We start from the raw sequence: 25,159 nt of genomic DNA, 5'->3' as shown, positions 1-25,159 counted from the left end.
ATGGGGTTTTGCCGTGTTGCCCAGGCTGGTCTCAAACTCCTGGGTTCAAGCACTCCACCTGCCTTGGCCTCCCAAAGTGCTGGGATGACGGACATGTGCCGTCGTGCATGGCCTTGTGTAGATTTTTTTTAAAGGTAGGGGGTTGAAGTTGGGAGTTCCAGCCCTCTGATGGGTGTGGTGGTGTTGCTGGCTCTTTAGTTCAGTCCTCTGTCATGTTTCATCTGGCCCTTTCTTGATAGCTTCATAAGTGGTCTTTCTGCTTCTGTAGTTTCCTTGCTCTGATCTGTTCTCCACGAGATCAGAGGAACCACAGTAATCCTTTGAAACATGAATCATGTCACTCTTCTTTTCAAAACCCTCCAGTGGTTTAGCTTCACACACACACACAAACACACACACACACACACACACCCCCATATTCCATCCTCACCTTCCATCCAGTGTTTATTCATTTGCTCCTCCAGACTGACCTTTGCTATTTTTTAAACATGCTGAGTTTGTACATGCCTTGCACATGATAAGTTTTCTTTGCCTTGACTGCTTTCTTAATATCTTCCCTTAACTTGCTTCATTCAGGTTTCAGCTCATATTTGACTTCCTCAGAGGAGCCTTTTCTGTCAGAAAAAGTATCCTCTCATCCCTATTTCAGACAAACTTTAACCCCTTTATGCTCTCTTTCTAATAGAACTTTCCCTCTAATGTTACTTTCTACAATTTGTCTTACCTGCTAAAATACAAGCTCCATGAGGGCAAGGGGCATTGTCTTTTATGTTTGAGGCCTAGTTCTTAACAGTGTCTGACACATATTACAGTAAGTTTTGTAATGAATGAATTCATTTTGCTAACAAAAATGAGTTTCAGGTGGTTCTTATCAGTGGTCTGGTGCTATTAAGTGACTGATGCTGATTCTGTTTCCCAGCCTCCATTTTTATCCTTCTCTACCGTGTGTGGTGGCTGATACCTTGCTACCGAGTAGCATGTTAGCTTTAAGAAATACTGAGTACTAAATAATGTTAAAGATTTTTGTGCATATTCACACTTTATAATAGAAATGAAGAAAGGAATCTACTCTGAGAACCATTCATGCTATTTTGAGGTGATACTAAAGGATTAACAGAATGGGATAGGCGTGTTCAGTGATTTAAGGATTTTAGATGCTTTTCTTCTGGTAGGATCTCTGTTTGCTAGCTTGATGGCAATAACATCATACATTAATGTTCTCATCTTAAGGAGTCTTATGGTACTAATTTGCTGTTACTGTGCCTTATAAATTTGTCTTTCATTTTCTAGAGCATGCCACTAAATTAAGTAGTACAAATGTAACTCATTTATCCTATAATTACATTTTGTGATATTCTCCTTTTGAATGAATTCCGATGTAAGCAAGGCCAAGGAATAGAACTTCAGGGCACTCACAAAGTTAGAAATACAAAGTTTGTGTTACTTTGGGGTTTCCTAGTGTCATATGGCATTATGTAAGCACCATTATATCCAGTATTTAGAAACTGTAGGTCTGACAGCTAAATGATTTTGGATTTAGTTTGTAGCTGCTGTCACCTCCCGTCGTCCACTGGTTTCAGATACCATTTTTTTCTAAATAGAATTTGAAATCCGGTGACCAGAGAGAATTGGAATTCCTCAGACTCCTTCCAGGTGACCTCTGTTTGAGAAGACTGGGAGGCCTCTGCTCTGCTGCTTGCTCAGGCAGCCAAGGGCCTCCTCTACTCCCTGCAGTCCCTGGTTCTTGCTTCTCCTACTATGCTTTTTATACAACTGCAATTGTTGCCTTGTGTGTCTTTCTCCTTGAGAGGCTGCGAGCCCCAACAGGGCAAGAACCGGCTTGTCTCCATAGCCTCAGTGTGTGCCATAGTTCATCAGCCGTTTCCACCCCAGTGTTCAAGTGAAGGAAGGAAGGCAGGCATAGGCAAGACAAACTTAGTATTTTTATTTGTAGCATTTTATGTTTCATTTTTTAAAAAGATGAAATACATTTGGTTCAACCCAACAAATCTTGGTTGAGCACTTGGTGTATATCAGGCCATTTGAAGAGATGGTGGGTATACAAAGATGAATGAGATGACGTCTCTTGCCCAGCTTCACTGTAATGGCATAAGCTTCCAGAGAGTATGTGCCTGCCTGAGGTGATCTGTCTTGAGCCTTGAGCCACACTGGGCATAGACATTTCTCCATAGAACTCTTTGTGGTCATATTCTTTAAGGTAGGGTTTGGGCATTCATCTCTCTCTACCTAGAGAAGTCAGTATATGTACTAATACAGCATTTATTATATTAGTAGTAAAGGTATCATTAGCAATAAATTTTATTGCTACCATACAACTACTGAAATAATAAAGTAAAATATATTAAAGGAACAAAATACTTTCAGATAAGACTGATTTCCCTAATCAACGTTGTTTCATATAATGTTTGTATTTTAAAAACTAATCCCAGTAATGGTTGGCAGTTCTGTGTCTATATTGCTAGCAGTAAGTCATTTGAAAATCCTTTAATTAACGCAGGCTAGCTTTCCACGTAATTATTACAGATTAACAATTGTAACTTGTCAAGATTGTATCATCGTGAAAGGCTTTTGTGGTTACCAAGAGTATTATTAACAATAGATTGTTATAGAGAACTCTGAAGTATTTTAAATGGTGTAGAATTGAGTGTATGATGAATCTGAGAAGTGATTATTTTCGTTTAGCAAATATGGACTTTCTGAAAGACTTGAAATGGGAAAGAAGTATTTTAAGTTTTGGCTGCAGAGTGCTCACTTACGGCTGCCATTAATAGAGAGAAATGTGGGGAATTCCATGTTTTTAGGTGGCACTTGAGTTTGGGTTCTTCTTGGGTCCATAGGGCCATTTCTGGGTTCAAGGCACTGGAATAGATAGATGAAAGGTATGTTATGAAAAAACCCATTTAAGGCTGGAGGAAAAAAAAACAATTTCTGAGTTCGTTGCTTTTCTTCAGATAGCTGTCTTCCATTGTTGGTTCTGAGGATTTTTTTTTTTTTTAAATCGTTCCTTTTAATGCTGCACATCCTTTATATATCCTTGCCTCTTTTGGCTTTGTTGATCCTCCGTTCTCTGATTTCTCCTCTTTGACTGGCCCTTCCTTGTTTGGCCTGTTTCTCCAGATCCTTTTCTTCTTCCTGCCCTCCCTTGCTAGAACACCAGGGTCTAGTCATTGGCTCTCCATTCCCGTAAACTCATCTACAGTCAAGGTTTTAGTTCTTAACTTAGTGTAGGTTGACTCTCACATCTGACTGGCTGGACTAGCCCTTTTTTGACAGCTTGTCCTGTTACCTATCTGTTGGATATAGAATAAGTACAAATATCTATCCTGTCTACCCTGCTGATATATGAAACTTAAGATTCAAAGCCTGTCATTTTATCACAATTACTCCCATAAGCCACTAGTTTTCCTTAGAGATACCCCTTTTTCTCTTAATATAGCTTCATGGTTACTATCTTTCAGTCACATCCAGTCAGTTGTTGTATTTCATCAAGTTATTAATTTGGGAGACAGAGTCTTGCCCTGTCCCAGGCTGGAGTGCAGTGGTGTGATCACAGCTCCCTCCGTCTGCATTTCCCGGACTCGAGATCTTCCTACCTTGGCCTCCCCAGGTGGTGGGATTACAGGTATCAGCCACTATGCCTGGCCCAAATTACTTTAACAGAATTTTTTTCCACAGTATTTTTTTAGATTGTCTTGCTACCATGGCGGTTAAGCTCTTTTCACTTTCTGACGTTATGTTTTTGCATTATTTTCCACCCTTCATTTTTCTTTCAATATATACCGCATAAGACTCTGTCTTCTTTTTTTCTCCCCCCCCCCCAACCTGCACAGGCTCAAGTATGAATCTTTTGGCTTGCCATTAATATTCGACATAAGGTGATCTCTGCCATCTCTTTTTTTTTGGGAGTTTCGCTCTTGTTACCCAGGCTGGAGTGCAATGGCACGATCTCGGCTCACCGCAACCTCCGCCTCCCGGGTTCAGGCAATTCTCCTGCCTCAGCCTCCTGAGTTGCTGGGATTACAGGCACGCGCCACCATGCCCAGCTAATTTTTTGTATTTTTAGTAGAGACAGGGTTTCACCATGTTGACCGGGATGGTCTCGATCTCTTGACCTCGTGATCCACCCGCCTCGGCCTCCCACAGTGCTGGGATTACAGGCTTGAGCCACCGCGCCCGGCCGATCTCTGCCATCTTTATTCACTCAGTTATTGAACAACTTTAGACAGACCTTATGTGAAGTTTCAAAAAACGGTTCTTGCTTTCCATAAGCCTCAGGTGGTGAAGAAAAACATGTACAGCATACTGCACAGAATTACGCATCTCTCTGACTTTGTTGTACATGTTTGGGCTCAAGCAGCCATTGTATGTGAGTTTGGGTTTGCCCTGAGCGTTAGCAGGCTTCCTGCCTCTCCTCCCTTCACCACCTCCAGATTCTTCTGTCTTCCTTTTTCTTGGCACCTTCTTTCTCCTACACCCTGTAGTCCTTTGATGCCTATGACCTGCTTGCTATGTAACGTGTTCCTTCTATCAACAATTAATGCTTTACACATACCTCCTTCCCCCCCCACACCTGACTCTGTCTCCTCTTAGCTTCAGGGTCAGAGTAGTGTGAAGAATACAGACTTAGGAAATCCCACTTGGATTTGAATTCCCTCTTGACCCCTTCTAACTTTTTTAAGGCAAAATTTAAAAAACGCTCTGGGCTACATCTTTCTCATCTCTAAAATGAAGATAAAGATACCTTGAAGTATCTGCAAAACACCTGGTTCAGCCCCTCACCTGCACTAGGCATTCAGAAAATGCAGTAGTGTTGACTCATCTTCCTTTCTCTCCTTACCATACTCCTATAGTGTTTACTATTTGCGTAATTTTAGTTCAGTGATAAAATTGTTGTATTTTCTGCAGTGTTGTATCAGCTATTTTTCCTAGGTCCTAAGGTAAAAGGCGCTTGTCTGAGCACGGACAGGCTCCATGCTCTCAGTGTATGGCTGAAGGAACTTCTGAGTTTGCTATTAATGACAGAGCTTTCTCCACATCTATATTGATAGGGCTTCCCACAATCCCAGCCCTTAATTTATTTTAAAGCCTTTTTACAATTTGTGTGTGTGTGTGTGTGTGGGGATCCCTGGAGGTTTTATACATTTTTATGTTTTTAAAACTTGTAATGTGGAAATCATTCCAAAAATATTAAAAATATTTAAAAATAATTTTATAAAAAGTTTTCTAAAAGTAGTACAAAGAATACCCACATATTCTCTACTCAGGACAATACCTGTTGTTAACATCTTACACCATTACTTTATCATTTTCACTGTAGCTGTTTACCTGTTAAGGCCGAGTTTTTTTCCTTAATTATCTGTTAGTAAGTTACCTGTATCCTGGCTGTTTATTTCTAAAATGCTTCGGTATGTATTTCTAAAATAGGGATCTTCCCTTTTGTAATCGCAGCAGGATAGATGCTGCTCTTTAATTGTCATGTCTGTTAGCCTTTTAAAATCTGGAGCACGTCTACACCCTTTATCTGTTATCTTTTACAGTTTTAAAGAGTACAGTACCCTCTCCTCTTTTGTAAGAGACTGTTTGTCATTGTCGGATGTTTCCTTGTGATTAGGTTGAGGGCCTGCACTCTTGGTCAGAGCACTGCATGGGTAACATTGTGTCTTTCTCAGGATGTGACTGAGGAGTCACATCTGTCATTTGTCTTTATTGAGATCTTTATTTTGATTACTTGTTCAGTGTATTGGCAGATTTCACTGAATGAACACGACTTTTATTTTTTTCCTCTCTTGTAACTAACAAGCAGTCTGTGGGGAGACGCTTAAAAAATGTGTGCCATTCCTCCCCAGAATCTCCCTCTAGATTGAGCATTCATTGATAATTTTTTGCCAGAGTGAATGTTTACCATATGGTTAGTGATAATTTTACTACTGCAGCAATCTCCCCACTTTTAGCAGTCGGCCCTTGTCATTCTGTGATACTCATAGGAACTTGCTTCAATGCTGTATAATTTATCTACTGTTTTGTTAATGTGGACTCATGACTTCCTATTTCTTAAATATGGTTTATAATTTATTACTGTTCCTGATTTGTCTTTAAATTGTCCCAGGTTTGTACAGAGGAAGCCACTTGAGTCTGGCTTCTGTGTCCTTAAGACATGGTTCCATGATTTTTTTTTGAGCGCTTCCTTATTTTCCGTCAAAAGATGTTTCAATCTCATCTTACTCTCACCCAGGCATGGAATCAGCCAAGTCTCTGAGGAGACTTAGTTCTTTTTAGTGGAGAATGGTATTCATGACCAATATCTGTGCACTAGATAATGTTGATTACTAATGAGTGTTCCTCTTGTGTGAGCCTTTAATGAAATTGAATCCTAGCTGCTATGAATCGCCAAGTTAAAACGTCATGACTTTGCATTTTAGCCTATTTAAAAGTTGTAGCTACTGTCAATCTTTGGTTGCTTTGGAAAGTAACAGGGCAAAGTGTTAGCAATTGCCTGTACTTGGTGTTTAAAGGAGAGAATGAAGATAGTTACATGAATATAAGCAATGTTGGTTAATGAGATTTTGAGGGCTTTTTGTTTTTTTGGTTACTGTAATAATTGCTATCTCATGGAAAGGTAATATTCTGTAGTAATACACAGTTTTTACTTAATATTACTTAACTCCCTTGTTTCACTTTTCCCAAATGTGCAGTGGGTATAAACCTTGTCATTTTGGCAGACTGGGAAATTGATTTGGGAAAGCCTGTGAAACTCTTAAGATTCTGGATTGAGCTAGGCGTGGTGGCTCATGCTTGTAATCCCAGCACTTTGGGAGGCCAAGGCGGGTGGATCACGAGGTCAAGAGATCGAGACCATCCTGGCCAACATGGTGAAACCTCGTCTCTACTAAAAATACAAAAATTAGCCGGGTGTGGTGGCATATGCCTGTGGTCCCAGCTACTCTGGACGCTGAGGTGGAAGAATGCTTGAACCCAGGAGGCAGAGGTTGCAGTGAGCCGAGATTGCGCCACTGCACTCCACCCTGGCGATAGAGCAAGATCCCATCTCCAAAAACAAAAGAAAAAAAAATTGTGGATTGAAAGGTAGTATTTGTTATAATTTCACAATTTTCAGAACCTGCAAGAATGTCTTTACAAAAATACGTGTGACTGCAAAATATAAAAAATAAACTCAGGAATCTAACTTAATTTGAAACCTTTTAACTTCAAATATTTGGTTATATTATAAATTATTTGAACAGATATTTCTTGGAAACTTTACTGTGAAAAAGCTGTAAGAATAGTACAGATGTTACATCTTATAAACCTTAAGCCCATATTTTCCAGCTCTTAACATTTTGCCATATTTGCTTAATCATTCTGTCTCTTATCATTTCTTTCCTCAACCATTTGAGAGTAAATTGTAGGTATCATTCCCCTTTACCCCAAACACTTGGTTGTCTATTTATTTTTGTTTTTGTTTTTTGGGATGGAGTTTGGCTCTGTCGCCCAGGCTGGAGTGCAGTGGTGCGCTCTCAGCTCATGCAACCTGGGCTTCCCGGGTTCAAGCAGTTCTCCTGCTTCAGCCTCCCCAGTTGCTGGGATTACAGGTGTGCACCACCACGCCCGGCTAATTTTTGTATTTTTAAGTGGAGAACGGGTTTCACCATGTTGGTCAGGCTGGTCTCGAACCCCTGACCTTGTGATCCACCCGCCTCAGCCTCCCAAAGTGCTGGATCACAGACATGAGCCACCGTGCCCGGCTTGTTGTGTAGTTTATAAGAACAAAGTTATTCTTTCATAACCACAGCACAATATCAAAATCAGGAATTTTAACACTGGTCCCATGTTAATCTGTAAACCTAATTCAAATTTTGCCAGTCGTTGCAATAATATCCTTAATAGCAACTTGTTTTTATTCAGGATTCACTCAAAATCATGTGTTGTGTTTAGTTGGCAAATCTTTGTCGACTTCTTGAGTCTGAACAGTAGCTCAATCTTTGTCTTTTATTAGTGACGTTTTCTGAAGAGTTACAGGCCATCGTTGATATAGATGCCCCTTCAATTTAAGTTTGCCTGAGGTTTTCTCATGACTAGATTGAAGTTACCCATTTTAGTTAGGAACGCTGGAAATGAAGCTGTGTCCTTAATGTGTGCTATGTGAAATGTGATGTTAGCTTATTTCTCTGTTGGTTATTTTTACTTTTTTAAATCACTTGATTCTGGTGTTACCTGCCAAAGTGCTGCTTTCTCCTTTGTTATTTATAAGTGGTAAATGGGCATTGTCAGTTTCAGGGATACATTTCTCACTAATGAATACACATGGAAAACATCTGTGTAAGGGGATCACACTGTTTCTGAAGTTCAGATTATTGGAAGAGAGTGGTGATGTAGGTGTGTGCTCTTCCTGAGGTTGGGTCAAATTAAAATGGTAATTGAGACCGTCTTGAAAATTGCCCTTGTTAAAAAGTTGATCTGTTTTATTTTAGTTAGAAACATGACAGACTTGTTCACTGTGTAGCCAGATGGTTGGATCTATTTATTCTGTATGCTGGTCTTTCCCAGGCACAGCAGAGTAATTTATTAATTATCAGGGTATTCTTCAAGGATGGTAGGATTAAAGCAGCTCAACAAAAATTGTTGCCTAGATCTATTTTTCCTTGTTTTTTTTTAATCACCATTCTACCCATTTTATCTTTCAAAACCATCTCAAGTAATACTAGGTACCTGGTTCTGCTGGAGTAAATGGGAGTCTGGCTGAAATGCAGTTTGTTATTTGCTCTCAGTGACTTTATCAGTGTGCAGAGAACACTCCTTCAAGGAAAATAAGTACTTTCAATTCCAGGTGCCTTTGGAATCTAATTTTCAAGAGGCTTTGAAATGAATGGAGCTTCTGTGTTCTCTTCTATTGAATATTTTGGGCATAAGGTAGTGCGACTTAATATTACAAAATAACAACAACCAAAAAAAACCTACAGGCTGAGTGCAGTGGCTCATGCCTGTAATCTCAACATTTTTTGGAGGTCGAGGCTGGAGGACTTGCTTGAGTTCAGGAGTTTGAGATCAGCCTGGGCAACATAGGGATACCTAATCTCTACAGAAAATTCAAAAAGTAGCCAGAAGTGGCGGCGCATGCCTGTGGTCCAAGATACTTGGGAGGCAGAGTGGAAAGGATCACTTGAGTCCTGAAACTGGAGGCTGTGGTGAGTCCTGATTGTACCACTGCACTCCAGCCTGGGCGAGTAAGTGAGACCCTGTCTCAAACAACAGCAACAGAAAACCCCAACTATTAAAGGTATGAAAGCAATTTAAAACTGACTGACATGTTGAAAGCATTGCCAGAAGGATTGGTCTGCCTATGTTAGCCATCTCTTCTGTCCCCAGACAAAGGAAGGCCCCAGACACCACTTAGTTTCTTGGGTCACGGAGAGTCTCCCAGCAAAATGTTGCATCTTACGTGAGGATGAAATTCTTGATCTTGCAAAGGAAGATGTATTCTTAGAATTCCAGGTTAGAAATCAAAGTGATTTTTTTTTCCTGAAAAAGTCCGGATAGTAATTAATTTAGGGTGTGGGCTAAGTTCTCATGTAATCATTACCTTCTATGGCCCATTATAGTGCCAAACTATCCATGGACAGTGGGTAGATGAATGGGCCGAATTCCAATAAAACCTTTATTTATTGACAGTGGAATTTGAATTTTATGTAATTTTCACATCAAAAGGATTAAAAGGACTTCTTTTGCCCCTAGCCCTAACGCCCACTCCCACCCCTGCAAAATGTAAAATAGGCGATGGCGAGAGATTAAAATTGACTCGGGGGTCATAGTTTGCCAGCCTGTGCTGCAAAGGATGGAACTTGTCATTTGTCCTTTTTTCAGGTTATGAGGGTATTTCAGTACCTTGAGAAAGAGCTCTTCTCATACATGCTGTAAACACCTTTTTAACTGGTTGCATCATGCCAAAGGAGATTATACATTTTACCAGGCTAAGCTTTTTGAAAATGTTTCCAAGAAACAGTCTTATGAACAAGACAAAAGTATAATTCTTAGTAGTAACTGAAATCAGTGATAATTCTGTTTTACCAGCTGTGATGTTCCTTGGATTAGGATACTTTTGAATGCTGCACTGTGACGTCATATTAGTAGTAGTCTTGGACCCACTGGAGAATTTTTTGTTAATAGACCTGGTTCCTAGGTTTTAATTGACGATTTTTGCTTTTTAGTGTTTAATAAAAAAGTGCCTTCTGCTCAGTTATGCTGCCAGGCTTAGTAAATTGTGACCATAGGGTGGTATGGTTCTCTTGTTGGCTGTAATTGTTGCTAAAATTGAAAGGAAAAATATTCTGTACGTAATGAGAATTAACTCCCCTGATTATGATGCTAAAATGGTCCGGCCTTCTCTAAATTGATTTTTTTGTAGTGCATTATTAAGATTTATATAATATTAAATCTCAGTGCTTTAAACCTTGATGCTTTACAATCTTTTGTTATGGTTACAACAGGAATTATATAGTTTGTAATTGGGAGAATGCTAATAATTAGGACTGTATTTCATAGAATATATTTAGCCACTGGCCTTGATTTAAGAAGAAAAAAAAAAAAATTGTAAAAACTACTAAAGAATATTTGCAGCCAGGTGCAGTGGCTAACTCCTGTAATCCTAGCACTTTGGGAGACTGAAGTGGGCGGATCACCTGAGGTCAGGAGTTGAAGACAAACCTGGCCAACATGACAAAACCCTGTCTCTATTAAAAATAGAAAAAAATTTAGCCGGGCATGGTGGTGGATGCCTGTAATCCCAGCTACTTGAGAGGCGGAGGCACCAGAATTGCTTGAACCCAGCAGTCGGAGGTTGCAGTGAACCAAGATCAAACCCCTGTACTCCAGCCTGGGTGACAAGGGGGAAATTCTTTCTCACAATAAATAAATAAAAGACGAAGATGTCTTACCTTCTGATAGTTGGAAAGTCATAGAGTTACTGACCCAAGATTTTTGTTTGATTTCGTGGGATTAATGTAGGGGTGGATAAAGAAGAATAGGGATGCCAGATGGTCAGAAAATATAAATTATTAGAAAAGCAGCCTTCTGTTGTAATAGGTTAAAAATATTATAGGCAGGCCAGATACGGTGGCTCACGCCTGTAATCCCAGCATGTTGTGAGGCTGAGGCGGGTGGATTACGAGGTCAGGAGATCAAGACCATCCTGGCCAACGTGGTGAAACCCTGTCTCTACTGAAAATACAAAAAAATTAACTGGGCATGGTGGCATGCGTCTGTAGTCCCAGCTACTCAGGAGGCTGAGGCAGGAGGAGAATTACTTGAACCCAGGAGGCAGAGATTGCAGTGAGCTGAGATTGTGCCACTGCACTACAGCCTGGGTGATAGTGCGAGACTGTGTCTCCAAAAAAAAAAAAAAATCACAGGCTGAGAGTTGAACATGTTCCAGGAGTTTTCCTATACAGTCATGTGTTGTTTAAATTATGGGGCTTTGTTGTGAGAAATGTAGCATTCTGTGATTTTGTTCATTGTGCAAACATCATAGCGTATACTTCCACAAATCTAGATGTTGTAGCCTGCTATGCACCTAGGCTGGAGCCCAAGCTCATCCTCTTTGCACTCTGCCATTTCCAGGAGAGCCTATTAGAGTCTCTCCACCTTTGCTGGACAATATATGGACTTCGTAATGATCTATGGGGCATAGACTGTAGAGAATTATTGTCAACTGGAACACAGCAGTTAAGGAACATTCTGAGTACGAGGATGTGTCCATTTATTATATCCCCTCCATCCTCTCTGCCTTATTTTTGGATTTTCTTCTGTTTCCCCCTGCCCTCTCCCCTTTTTAACCCACTCATCAAGTAAATTTTGCCTTCATCTTGGTTAACTTACTTGTCTAATCACCTCCACTAAAATATAAGTTTAAAGAAGAGAGCACGACCTTATTTTCAGGTTCTTTCTGTATTGTGAATGTCTAGAAGATTGCCTGGAACATAAGTGCTCAATGTTTATACTTGTTTCAACCTACTAGAATGGGGGCATAGTTTAGATATATTTGACTTTCCCTTAAATACAGCGTTTCATGAAGGCTGTGAAGAGGAACCTTACTAATGTAAACTTGCTGTATTGTTTCCCTTCCTAGGGCGATTGTGTTGTTACAGTGTTGCTTGCTGAAGAGGACAAAGTTGAAGATGATGTAGTATTTTACTTGGTATTTTCGGGTTCCAACCTCCATCACTGTGCAAGTACTCGGAAGGTCAGTTCTGATACATTGGAGACAATTACTCCTGGTAAGTATTTGAATGGGATCCTTACTAGCTTTTCCTAGTTTTTAAACACTTTTTCTGTGTGTTTATTAGTATAGGGTGACAGGAAGTGTGAACCAGGATAATATAACCATTGTCGTCAGATCTTTTAAATACTTAGGGACCCCATTTTGTTTATATCTTGCATATTCCACAAAAATTTGAACCTAAGTAAACAAAAAGGAAATAAAACATTGTAAATTGAAAGATAAAAATCAGGATCAGGAAAAATATTGATGGCAGCGTTGAGATTTTGGGAAAACTAAAATATATGTGGAAGTTAGAAGTGCTCACAAGGTTACTATGGTGGGACTGCAACTCTGATTCTGAGATTTCATAGTGGCAAAACCAAAAGGTAAAACATAATTAGTAACACATTCCTCAGTATCTGTGATGGAAAAGCTTACAAAATGTTTCATAAACCCAGCTCTTCCCCAAGTTAACAAATTGCAGTTCGTGATGGAATGAATACTTAATCACTGTTGCATTTACAACTTGAACAGAATTAAGAAGAAAATGTTTACTTTTTAAAAATTCTTACAAAGTCATTAAGTCATTGCTGCATCACCAGAAAAGGCTAATAAAGTAACGGTCGTCTCTTAGCAATCTCATCATCTGAAGACATACTGATTTGTGTTTGGAGATGAGCTTCTTTCCCTAACTGACCTTGCTTCAGAGTTCACCGTTGACCAATTTTCATCAGAATTCAAAAAAGGACACATTTAGAGGGAAGTCCTAAACTGTCAACATTTTTAGCTGTTTTCCTTTAGAGAATAAGACAGATAGAATTCTTACTGAAACATTTTTTTTAAATCCAGCATTGTAATACAACATTTTTCTACTTTGTTAGTATAGGTAGTGTTAAAAAATTGTTAGTTTATAAAGCAGTTTGAATGTCTGGACCTGCTGGTATTGGAGCAGATTGCCAGTTTTTTACTGCTGTGCCATTTTATGTATATTGCTTTTATGTTGGTCGGCTACCAAATTTTGTAAATGATGACTTATTTAAGAACTTGGATTATGACCGTTGAAAGCTGTATTTATCCTCCTACTTGGCAAAAAAAAAAAAAAAAAAAAAATGCTGTTGAAAATTAGAGGATTTAAAGATTCTAGAGAGTCCCTAGGTATATTATTTCCAAATTTTTATGGACAGAAAATAAAAGCAGCCTGTCAGGATAGATACTGTTTTCTCTTGTGAAGAGTATTAGGTATCCGTCCTTGGGACCCAAAGTTCCAGTCATTTTGTTTCCTATGATGTATATCATATCGGAAAGTCTTCTCTGGAACTTGAGGTGTTCTCTAGCAGGTGCCATCCAGTATCACCATTGCTGAAAATTTATTATGTGTTGGTGATAGGGAGAAACTGCTTCTTAACTCAGGTATAATCAATCAGTCCAGTTCTCATTAGGAAAGGAATTGAGGTAATTTTTATAAACTTAATACTTCCTATATTAGGAACTCTTTAGGGTTAAAATTTGAGGGCTGTGTGTTCATATAACTGTGTTTTCATATATATCTAGAAAGAACATATAAGTAGAAGGAGATTGCAAGCAGATATAAGGGAAGAGGCAGATATAACAAGGATGCCCCGTGTCCTAACTGTGATCCTCAGTTACAAATCCCAACAAAGTCTGTTCTCTTGGTGCAGAGGGATGTGCCTGGAAGCCTTTACACCTTTACTGGTAAGGTCTTTAAATTAGGATGGGCAACAGGCAGTTACTCTCATGGAGTCGCTGAACTTGTATGACAACCTGGAGCTCTGAGTTTGTACTAGATCCTTGTACATTGTCCTCAGCTTACCTTTCTGAACTCTAGTTCACATTTCTTCCCGTGACTTTGAGTCTTTTATATATGTCAATGTAAGTACTCTTGCCCTGCCTACCCAAGCCAAGCAGAATGGGAATTACGCTCTGCTCCTTTCCACTAATTTGGTCCAAATCCTCAGTCCTGACCTCTTAGCTTTGGCCCTGGAGTCCTACCTAGTACCTAGCTTTTCTTTCCTTTTCGACTAATCATCTCTTCTCTTACCCACATCCCAGTATTTTCCATATGAGGAAAATACTTAAGAGGTCAGATAACTCTCACATCCCATTGACCTGAACATTCTGTTCCCCACCTGAATTTAGTCAGGCAGCTGATGTGAGCTGCCTCATCACAGTAGAGGTAACAAAAGGAGTCGAGTCCTTGAAAGACCTTCTTGTACCTCTGGAAGGCCAAGTGCAGAGTAAGGCAGTGCTTTAACATGGGAGTCTTTGGTATGTGTGCAAGGGTACCAGTGAGATCCTTGGCTGGTGTAGTAGAAGCTCTGGTAACTAAGCAAAGGAGGTTCCTGACTGGACTCTATTGCTTTACTTATCACATAGGAGATTTTTCTGGTTACTTGTCTTTTTCAGCGACTGTCATCTGGTTTAGTTGGTAATTTATTGTGGAGGGGTAGAGATAGGGGTATTTTGAAAGTTAACTCGTTTTGAATTTCTTGTTTATATCATGGGGTAAATTTTCTAGCCTGGAACTAAACTTTTTAAAATCTGCCTTGTGGACTTAGACTTGTGCCTTCCCTTCCTTCAGGCCTGTACTCAGCTATCACCTTCTCAGTGAGGCCTTTTGGTACAGCTTATAAAAATACCCAGCTGCCTCCTCTCTACATTTCCTATGCCCCTTTACTGCATTATTTTTCTCCATTGTACTTTTCAACTTCTCACCTGTATTTTACTTATCTTCTTTTCTGTGTGCCCCAGCTAAAGTGTCAGCTTTATGAGGACAAGGATTTTTGTTTGTTTTGCTAACTGGTATATGCTAAGAAGGCTTGTTCTAGGAAGCTGTCACTTGCTAGAACAACATTTTGCTGTCACACATCCTGATTCCCAGAAGCCGCTCTTCTAGAAAGATGTGTGTGTGTGAATACACCCACACTAAAGTATAATTGCCCCCCTCCGGCTTTTTAAAAATACATTCAAAAGCAGTCTCTGGCTTCTTGAGTTGCATACTTAGCTTGGAGAAGGAGTCTGTTTTTGGTGTGTTCCCCCCCCCCCACCCACTCCCCCAGAGCTCCGGTTGATGATTTCTGTGCATCAGTTAGCTGCACTGATAGCTTGAGAATTCCTCTTTGCTGGGGGCACTGCCAAATTAGTCAAGGTCCTTCATGGAAAGGCCATGCAGTGCACTGTGCATCCCAGTTCCTGGATAAACGTGCATGGTCTCCTTTTTGTAGCAGCTACTGCCTACAGGGATGCCTCTGTACTCTTTCTGATGACATGTGGGACTAGCTCTGCAATTCCTAGTTATCTTGGCTAAGAGAAGATAAAGCTTTGTGCCTTGTTCTTGCTTTTTTTTTTTTTTTTTTTTTTTTTTTTTTTCCGATGACGGAGGCTTGTTTGGACGCCCAGAGCTGGAGTGCAGTGAATGTTGCAATCTCAGTTCATGGCAACATCTACCTCTGGAGTTTAAATGATGCTCCTGCCTCAGCACCCTGAGTAGCTGAGATTACACGCCCGTGCCATCATGCCCGGCTAACTTTCGCATTTTCAGTAGAGATGAGGTTTCACCATTTTGCCAGGCTGGCCTTGAACTTCTCACCTCATGATCTGCCCTCCTTGGCTTCCCAAAGTGCTGGGATTACAGGTGTGAACCACTGTGCCCAGCCTGTTCTTGCTTTTAATGTCATGTTTCATCCAGATTGCTGGCTCTGATTTTTCTTAAGTTCTCTGTATGTTTCACTGTCAGTGTTTTGTAGCATTTTAGTTTTTCGTAAAACCGAAAAGTTGATCGGCTTTCAAAAGGCAGCTACTTTTTGATGTTAGTCTGTAACCTTTTATCAAATCAATATTTTCCCCAAATAGGGTTGACAAGTAGACATTCTAAATTATCTCCTAATAAATTTTTTTGACTTTGGATCTTGAAATTGCAGGCCCATCTCCCACCCATCTGTTTTCTCTTTTTTTAAATGTTTTCTAATAAGCCTTTACATTGAAGTGTTATGTGTCTGTCTGTTCCTGTCTTTGCCCCTCCCCGCCCTCCCCTTCCCTGCCCCGTGTGTGTCTGTGTGTAAGTACAAAGAAGTTGTAAAGGCCTTTTAAAGTCGTTATGATATGATTTCCCCTCCCTTTTAAAAATAAAATAGATTAAGCATAAGTGGTAACATGTTAGAGGGCAAGTAAAGAGGTGGACTTTGACTTTCTACTTTATCTTTGAATTGTTTAAATGTTTACACTGAGCATGTTGTTTGTATGATGTGTAATGATTTTCGATGAAAACATTTTGAAGGCTGAAAAGAATGTCCTTTCTTTTGAAAATAAATTTATCCTTGTGCTAATTAATACTGGAGGCCAACCAAGGCTTTATAATAAAATATTACTTTCAGAACACCTATGAAAGTGGCCAGTTCAAGAATATAATTTCTTTGAAACATAGCTTGAAATGGAATTTTAGTTCTAATAATGAAGGTATTGCCTTAGTAATAAATCAAAATAAAAATTTCCATTATTGCCCCTTCATAATAAACAAATACAACTCTGGCTGGACGTGGTAGCTCATGCCTGTAATCTGAGCACTTTGGGAGGCCGAGGTGGGCAGATCCTGAGGTCAGGAGTTTGAGACCAGCCTGGCCAATATGGTGAAACCCCATCTCTACTAAAAATGCAAAAATTAGCTGAATGTGGTGGTGTTTGCCTGTAGTCCCAGCTACTCAGGAGGCTGAGGCATAAGAATCACTTGAACCCGGGAGGCGGAGGTTGCAGTGAGCCAAGACTGTGCTACTGCACTCCAGCCTGGGTGACAGAGTGAGACTCGGTCTCAATAAGAAACAACAACAATAATAAAAAAAAAAACAAATACAACCCTAAATGACATTTTCATTAACCAGTGATTTTCCTCTAGAGGTAAAGCTGAGATTTGTTTTTTTAAGATCTAGGTAGGATTGGCAAATAGCATACAGAAATCTGGACATCCTTTGAACATAATTGTTCGGGTGGGATGCAGGCGTAGAGTACTGTTTTATTGTGTTCATTGTTATTAATGAAACTGAATTTAGACCAAGCAAGTAGTGATTTCAGAGTGAAAGTTGGAACAGGATGTTTAGTGATTTTTGTATACTATTTTTGTAAAAGGCTTTGGTGCAGAATCTTTCATAAAATGAAATCTTTTTTCAGCACATCTGTTGTTTATTTTTAGAATTCATGAGAGGGTTCTTGTTTGAAGAACTACAAACCTTTATTGACTCTAAATTTGACTCAGCTCTTTTATATTTTCCTTTTCTTTCTCACTGACAGGGAAGGTACTTTATAAAAGTAGATTTGTCATTAAAAAAGAATACATTTACCTGATTAGAAGTTCTTTTGGGTTTAAAGGAAAAATTTGCAGCCCAGGTTGCAACAATTGGTCTGACAGTTATAATATGTTACGTCTTTATTTTTCTCTTTCTCTCTTTCCGTCTCTCTCTCTCTCTCTCTCTTTTTTAAGACAGAGTCTTACTCTTTTGTCCAGGCTAAAGTTACAGTGGCACAATCATAGCTCACTGCAGCCTTGACCTCCCAGGCTCAAGTGATCCTTCTACCTCACCCTCCAAGTACCACTCACCATCATGAGTGGATTTTCTTCTTTCTTTCTTTTCTTTCTTTCTTTTGCCTCCCTCCCGCCCTCCCTCCTTACCTCCCTCAGTCCCTCCCTTTCCTTCTCTCCTTGTGTTGCCCAGGCTGGTCTCGAACTCCTGGGCTAAGTGATCCTTCTGCCTCCATTTTGCAGTGTTGCAATTACAGGCGCGAGCCACCATGCCTGGGATCTTTAATTTTTTATGAACCAAGACTTACTTTCTAGCAGCAGGCATCCACTATTACCAAATTGAATAGCATATTTGAAAAGAAGTTGTAGACTTTTAATTTAATGGGCTTAATTAGAGAATTCTGACACACTCCCCCCCAACCTCCTGGCAACCCCTGCCGTGGTAATCAGTTATTTTTATTGGACATTTTCTAGCAGTCTCCCTATTCTGAAATACTCTTACTATAAGATTATCCCTAGACACATGAGATTTTATATTCTGTAAAACTTAAATGCTGTCCCTATGCTAGTCAGTACATATAGTGGTTATACTGGAAAAACAGACTGTGAACTAGTAGAAGAGGGAAAAATCTGTTATCTACTGTCCTTAGTTGTAATGTTATTAGGAAATAATATATTTTATAACTTTGGAACCATGAACATAGCACTGGAATCTTAGGGCATGCAATATTAAAGGAGTGATTTTCTTCCAAGGAGGTGAAAATTTTGAGGAACAAAAAAACATACTGTGTATATGTAAAACACAGTTACACAAATTTGTGATATTATCTGTGGTTAAAGTTTCATGAGGTGAGGGGTCAATAGAGAATAATGTCTGAAAAGGCTCTTGGGGGGATGATAACAGAAGAAAAGGCTGAGAAACACTGCCTTAGAAGTGTGGGCCAGAATATAGTGGAGCACATTTTTAGCATGAAATCTCCCCCTTCTTCCTCTAAAATGTACATGGTGAAATTCCTGTGCCTACTGTTTGTTCTCTTCTGATTCAGTACTCCTGTATACATAGAGATGTTTTACACATATACCAAATTTGCACATCTGCCATTAGATCGCCAAAACCCAGCAGTGGGTGTACATACTTCTGCACATAATCCTATTTCTGATAGAGTCTGGATCTGAAGACTGAAAATTTGTTTCCTTTAACCCTGTCATAGCCACTTAAGGAAGAAAAAGACACCAAATTTTTAGAGACTTTGATGCCAAACTGAAGTAATAAAGGTATTTTTATATTTTCCATCATTCTTTCTCTTAGAAGGTGACATCTGTGTGGGACTGGGCTTGGCTGGCCCAGCAAACACTTTTAGGGTTTCTTTTTGGATAGCTGATGAAACAAAGTTCCTATTGTTTCATCCTCAGAAGAGAAGGCCCAGATGGGATGCATTCCACTTTTAGCTTAATAGGAAATGAAGTAATTCTTGGGTCATGCTTCAGCCGTTTTGTTTATCAGTAGCAATATTTTGTTTCCATGGGTGCGGTGCTCCATACACCAGAAGGAGCCTGCAGGAGAGCTCTCCCAACCTTGCACAAACACACCTCCTGACCTGCCGGCTTAGAAAAGGTGTAGATGAGGTGATTTTAAGAGGACCATGGGTAGTTAAGTTTTTGCTTCTCACCTAGGTGCTCTTTGTGTTTTGTTCATTCTTTCCCTCCTTTATTTTTTCAGTTCTGCAGTGCTGATGGAAAGCTTTGTTGGACTGTGCTAGAGGAGCTCTTTTTGGAGTATTAGGAATCTGTTTTCCTTGAGTTACCTAACAGAAGCATTTTAATAGCTAATAATAAAAACTACCAGTTTTAGATGCCCATTTTATGCCAGATACTTTGTACACAGCTCTGATGTTTTTAACCATCCATAAGGTTTTGTGTACAAGGAAAATAGGCTTCAAAGTGTTGCGTGACCTTCTTAGGATAAGCAAATCTGTTGCAGTGGAGCTGGAGTTCAAACCCAGTTTTTCTACTTGATGGTTCATTTGCCAGTATACTTGAGGAGGGTCCCTACAGTTTATTCAGCTGGGAGCAGACTTCTCCCACCCCATAATTTATTTTATATTTATCTTGTAAGTGGACTTGATAGTGTGAGAAGTTGAGAAATTAATTCATAATTTAAAATATGGAATTAAAGTTTGGGCAATGTTTGTTCGAGTAGTTTCCCTCTCTCCTTCTCCTCTCTCAATTCTCTAAAGTAGCTGCCTTCATGAGTTCAGAAGTTTCAGAACTTCCTTTTTTAAAAAAAGATTGGGATTTTTATTTTCCTTTCTTGTCACCAGGAAATTGAATCAAAGGAAAAACACCATGGAACTAACTGAAAATCCTGCTATTCTTCTTCCTACTGCAGCTTATGTGTTCATGCAGAAAGTTAGTTTGTGGTTATTATATCAAATTGGATACGGTTTCCCATCCCCCCATGTCTTTGCAGTGTAATTGTAGACATTGTTAATAACCCTGCAGTCTGTATATACAAAGGCAGTCATATGACTAATGGCCCTCTTGCAAATCGTCATGTCTCTAGAGCTAATTTATGATAGTAAGAGGTCTGGTGTAGGAATATGCAATGATTTTAGTTTTATTACTGAGTCTGTATTATATAACATCAAAAAAAAATGCTGATTCTCCCCCCAACCATACTTTATCAGAAAGGTTATAGGAATTAAAAAATAATCTTGAGAGCCACTTGAGCCTAATAGGAAACATTAATTTGAGAGGGTAGGCCTGCCAGCCTCGTGTGGTTGATTTCCAGACAGTAGGGCGAGGTAACTTTATTCTTGATCAGTAGTAACGCTTCCAGTGTACTCTTTAAGGTAGTAAAGACTGATCCAGGAAACCCAGAGTTCCCCACTCATCTTTTAACCCTCAGGTTTTCTTTTGAAAAAGAAGCCTCTGATCATACCAAATAAACTCCAGATTTATAGCCTATTTTACTTATGATTAATCGTTTCTCCTTGAGATTTTGAATTCATGTCTGAAGGGAAAACATTGGATTAACAATTGGACAGTTTCTCTCAGGTATCTATTTCATGGCTACTTCTGTTATTCTGCCTTCTCTGTTATACAGTTTGATTTTAGTTATACACAAATAGAGCTGACAGTAGCTCACACGTAACCTGCTAACAAACTGTTAATGCAGCTGGAAGAGGTAAGCACACTGGTGTTGCCAAGCACAACACCCCCACACGCACATACCCATCCCCCTTGTTCTGTTTCTCTCCCCGTGATTCGTCCTCATCCCATTCTGCCCAAGTAAACAGTCATTTTTAGCAATTCCAGACAGATTTCTGTGCAGATACTTTACTTCTGCACTTCAGTTTTAAGTAAGGTAGCATTGCTTCGTCATGCTTTTTGCTGTGTGACTTATGTTTACTTTTACTGGTATTGTGACTCTTTTCTGATTCAGGGGTTCAGATTTCTCATCTTTGCATAGACTTGAGAAAGGGTACGGACTGGTTAAATGGATAGGGCCATGGATACTCTACTTTACATAATGTCATCTCTCCTCTAAGGCCTTGCAAATAAGATTTGAAGGCATAATTCAATTTGGATCTCAAATTACTTGTCATCATTGAATTGTGAAATTTTGGTCTTTATTGACATTTATTCATATCTACCTCAAATGACTTTCAGAAGTTTACAGATTAGCTTAATTCTGAATAAATGGGACAGTGCTATACATTGATTGCATTGATGAAGCACAGCATTTCTTCTTTAAAGCAGTTCTCCTGACTGACATACGTATCGCTTCATGCATCCATCATTTACCCATCATTCACCATCCATCTGCCATAAGTTTATTTGGAAATTAAGTGAGGCTATGTATGTTGTTTTGGGTGATAATATTAAAGAACTTAGGAGCCCCTTCTAGATTTTATTTATTTATTTATTTAGAGACAGAGTCTCTATCTCCCAAGCTGGAGTGCAGTGGCGCGATCTTGGCTCATGGCAACCTCCGTCTCCCAGATTCAAGCTGTTCTTCTTGCTCAGCCTTCCTAGTAGCTAGGACTATGGATGCCTGGCTGATTTTTGTTGTTTTTAGTACAGACAGGGTCTCGCCATGTTGGCCAGGCTGATCTTAAACGCCTGGCCTCAAGTTATGTGCCTGCCTTGGCCTCCCAAAGTGCTGGGGTTACAGGCATGAGTCACTGTGCCTGGCCTAAGTCCTTAATTGCTATCTCCTTTGTGAAATCTTCCTGCTTTTGCGTACATACAGAATGCACTACTCCTCCTTCCAAGTTGCACTGTATTTAGATACTAGGAAAGTTCTTGTAGAACTCCTCTAATTTTCACTTACATTGCAGTTACCTGTAGCTTGTTGGATTCTCTGTTACGTACCATAAATCTCTGGGGAGTTGAGACTCCTTATTTTACTCATCTTCACCTTCTGATCATAGTGCCTGGACTTGATGGATGTCTAGCTTTTAGCTCTTGAACAAAACTGAATCAGATGCTAGAGAACATTTTAAAAGAAACATTTTCTGCTAGAAAAATAGGCAAATCATTTGGCTTGTTTCTGCTAACATTGATGTCTGTGTAGTCAGGTTGGCTGCCCTTCAAAGAAATACTGTTTTCCCCCCAATTCTCTTTCATATATTAAATGTATAAATTCCACATATACATTATTATAAAGTGTGCATGCATGTGCACATGCTCATGCTTACACACACGCTCATGCTTACACACACACACACACACACACACACACCAGGCAGAGGATGCTTCAGCTTCCTGCAGCCTTCTTAGAAAGAATTGGACTTGGAAGGCAGTGGGAGTATTGTGTGGATTCATTGTTCCCGTGGAGACTTATCTTCATGATTCCTGAACCAATTATTCTTGCTTAAAGGTTATACTAGCCCATCATTCCAAGTGTTAGGCTCCTCTTAGGCAGGGGCTTAGTTCTTAGCCTTATTCCTCTTCAAACACGTTGCCTATTTACAGGCAGTGTGGTACAAAACCCTTGGATCATGATTTAATAGGCCACATCCTTTGCTGTCAGCCTTGACTCTGAATAATGAATTCTGCACCTTAATATATGTGTAACATGGGACAGGTTAGTTCTTTAAGTCCCAGTTTCTCATCTCTATATTGAGGACAACACATGCCTCATAAAATTGTTATGGAGAGAAATGACATGTCAGATGCCTGGCGTGTAATAGGTACTTGGTTGGTAAATACTTCCTACCACCCTAGAATTATACAGCAATGAGAGATTTCTTTTGCCACAGGATGAAAGGCTTAAGGAGGCCCCTGGGAAAAAAGCATGTGGAAAATCAACTTATTATTCTGATTACATGGAAAAAACATTGTCTCTTTCAAAGACAACAGAAAGCTTCGTTCATTCCCAGTCTGAAACCTACGTTGGCCTTTGCCCGTGGTATGGAAATTCAGTCTCAGGGGCTATGTAGAGGGTTTCCCTTTTGCATCCTCAGCTGTAGAACAGCAGTCTGAATGTGTTAGAGATTCAGGGAAGTGACGCATGCATGGGTGCCCATGATGAGTCAGGGCTAGGGTTAGGCAGAGCACAAAGTGGCATTCACCCAAACAACAAAAACATTAACTCAACTTTCTTTTCCTTTTATTGTCAGAAAGTTACTTTATGGAAGAAGGATGATGATAGGAGCATAGTTCTGGCTATTTGAGATCAGCGTGTGAAAACAGGAAATAAAATGTGAATTGTGATGAGTGTATTCTGCATATTGGAAAGATTTAATTCTGTGAGGCTAGAAATTCAAAAGAAAGCCGGATTCTTTAATAAGGCCTTACCCGTAGACATGTGATGTTAAATCTTGCTGACTTGGCTCCAGCCAAGCTCTTTGGAGTGACATGCAGCTTGCTGCCTCCAGCCACCACTCCTGAGGTGCCTGCCAGTCTGTACCCTGGGCATCATGGAGTCCTCGGTGTGTTTGCATTTCCTGAATTGGGCTCCTAGCCCCAGCATTGCATTATCCTCATGCAAACCAGGTAATTTCATTGACGTCCTCATTACATTAGTGGTTGAGATGGGAAAGAATGTGTATCTGAGAATAAAAATCATTATTTTTTTAGGCCTTGGATTGCTCATAATAGTAAAATAAAATCAAGTAATTACGTGCTTTTCCAAGTGCTTCATCATGTGAGCCTTTGTATTGTGATAATAAAGCAAGTGCTAGTGGATCTGTAAAATTCTTCCTATATAACTTGTATGAGTGATTTTTTTTTTCCCGCTTATGTTTTCAGATCTAATTTAGTTCCGTAGCTACTTGCAGGTCCTTGAGCTTTCGTTCTTAAATTTGTTCAAATCATAGCCCCTAGTTGAAATTCAAGCCTGTTCAGTTCCAGATACCATGTTATAGCCATAGTGAAAGCTGGGGCACACAGTTAGTGCTCTTTGTTAAGAGAGTTGATATTTGCAAATAATGTTAAAAGCTGAAAATGGAGCTTGAAGAAGTTTGGAAAAATGCCATCAGAGCTCAAGAGGAAGGAGAGGGGTGTCTTTTAGCAGGAGAAATTTGTGTATCATGAAATAAGAGCTAAGAGGACCCACCAGCATCCTTTCAGCAGAGAGGCTCTAATACTGCTTTTTTTGCTGCCTATGTTTTTTTAGGTCATGACTGCTGTGAGACAGTGAAGGTGCAGCTCTGTGCTTCCAAAGAGGGCCTTCCTGTGTTTGTGGTGGCTGAAGAAGACTTTCATTTCATCCAGGATGAAGCGTATGATGCGGCTCAATTCCTAGCAACCAGTGCTGGAAATCAGCAGGCTCTGAACTTTACCCGTTTTCTCGACCAGTCGGGACCCCCATCTGGAGATGTGAATTCCCTCGATAAGAAGGTGGTGCTGGCATTTAGGCACCTGAAGCTGCCCGCAGAGTGGAATGTGTTGGGGACAGATCAGAGTTTGCATGGTGAGAATTTATATGGTCTACAAACAAACTTTAAGTTTGTGATTTTTTTTTTTTTTTTTTTTTTCAAATGGGGCTGCTCTTCTAGGTCATCATATTCAGGTCTTCCACAGAGGCTGAATAGATCTTATAGTTACATAGGAAAGTGCCCTCAGTGACATCTCTTCTAGGTTCTTCAGTTGAGCTGATAAGCTTGTTGTTGCAGTGAAACGACCCAAGAAACTACCCAAGGAGAGTTGGCACATCACCTTCCTGTGGGTCCGGATTTCAGGCTTCATCTCTCAAGTGTAGAAAGTGACATGTCCTTCAGGAGGAGAATAGAGTTACTTTTTGGTGTTTAATGATCAAAGACATGATCATTATTGTTCATTGATCATTTTCATTATTGTATTCTGAAGTTCTCTAAAGATAGCCTGGAGGTGAAGGAGAGGAAAGATTTTGC

General features: G+C 39.8%; 1 protein-coding gene across 1 annotated transcript in view; it reads left to right on the top strand.

The window, feature by feature from the left end:
- The window catches only part of AKAP13 (A-kinase anchoring protein 13), a 261,930-nt gene that overhangs the window by 34,252 nt on the left and 202,519 nt on the right, over window positions 1-25,159 (top strand). The window contains exons 3-4 of the mRNA XM_037731692.1: window positions 12,140-12,287; window positions 24,424-24,720. Coding sequence (XP_037587620.1) covers window positions 12,140-12,287; window positions 24,424-24,720 — 445 coding nt within the window. The remainder of the gene's footprint in view (window positions 1-12,139; window positions 12,288-24,423; window positions 24,721-25,159) is intronic.

Source organism: Cebus imitator, unplaced genomic scaffold, assembly GCF_001604975.1.
Source record: "Cebus imitator isolate Cc_AM_T3 unplaced genomic scaffold, Cebus_imitator-1.0 Scaffold416, whole genome shotgun sequence".
In the NCBI taxonomy this organism is placed as follows: Eukaryota; Metazoa; Chordata; class Mammalia; order Primates; family Cebidae; genus Cebus; species Cebus imitator.
This window is presented reverse-complemented; position numbering and strand designations above follow the sequence as displayed.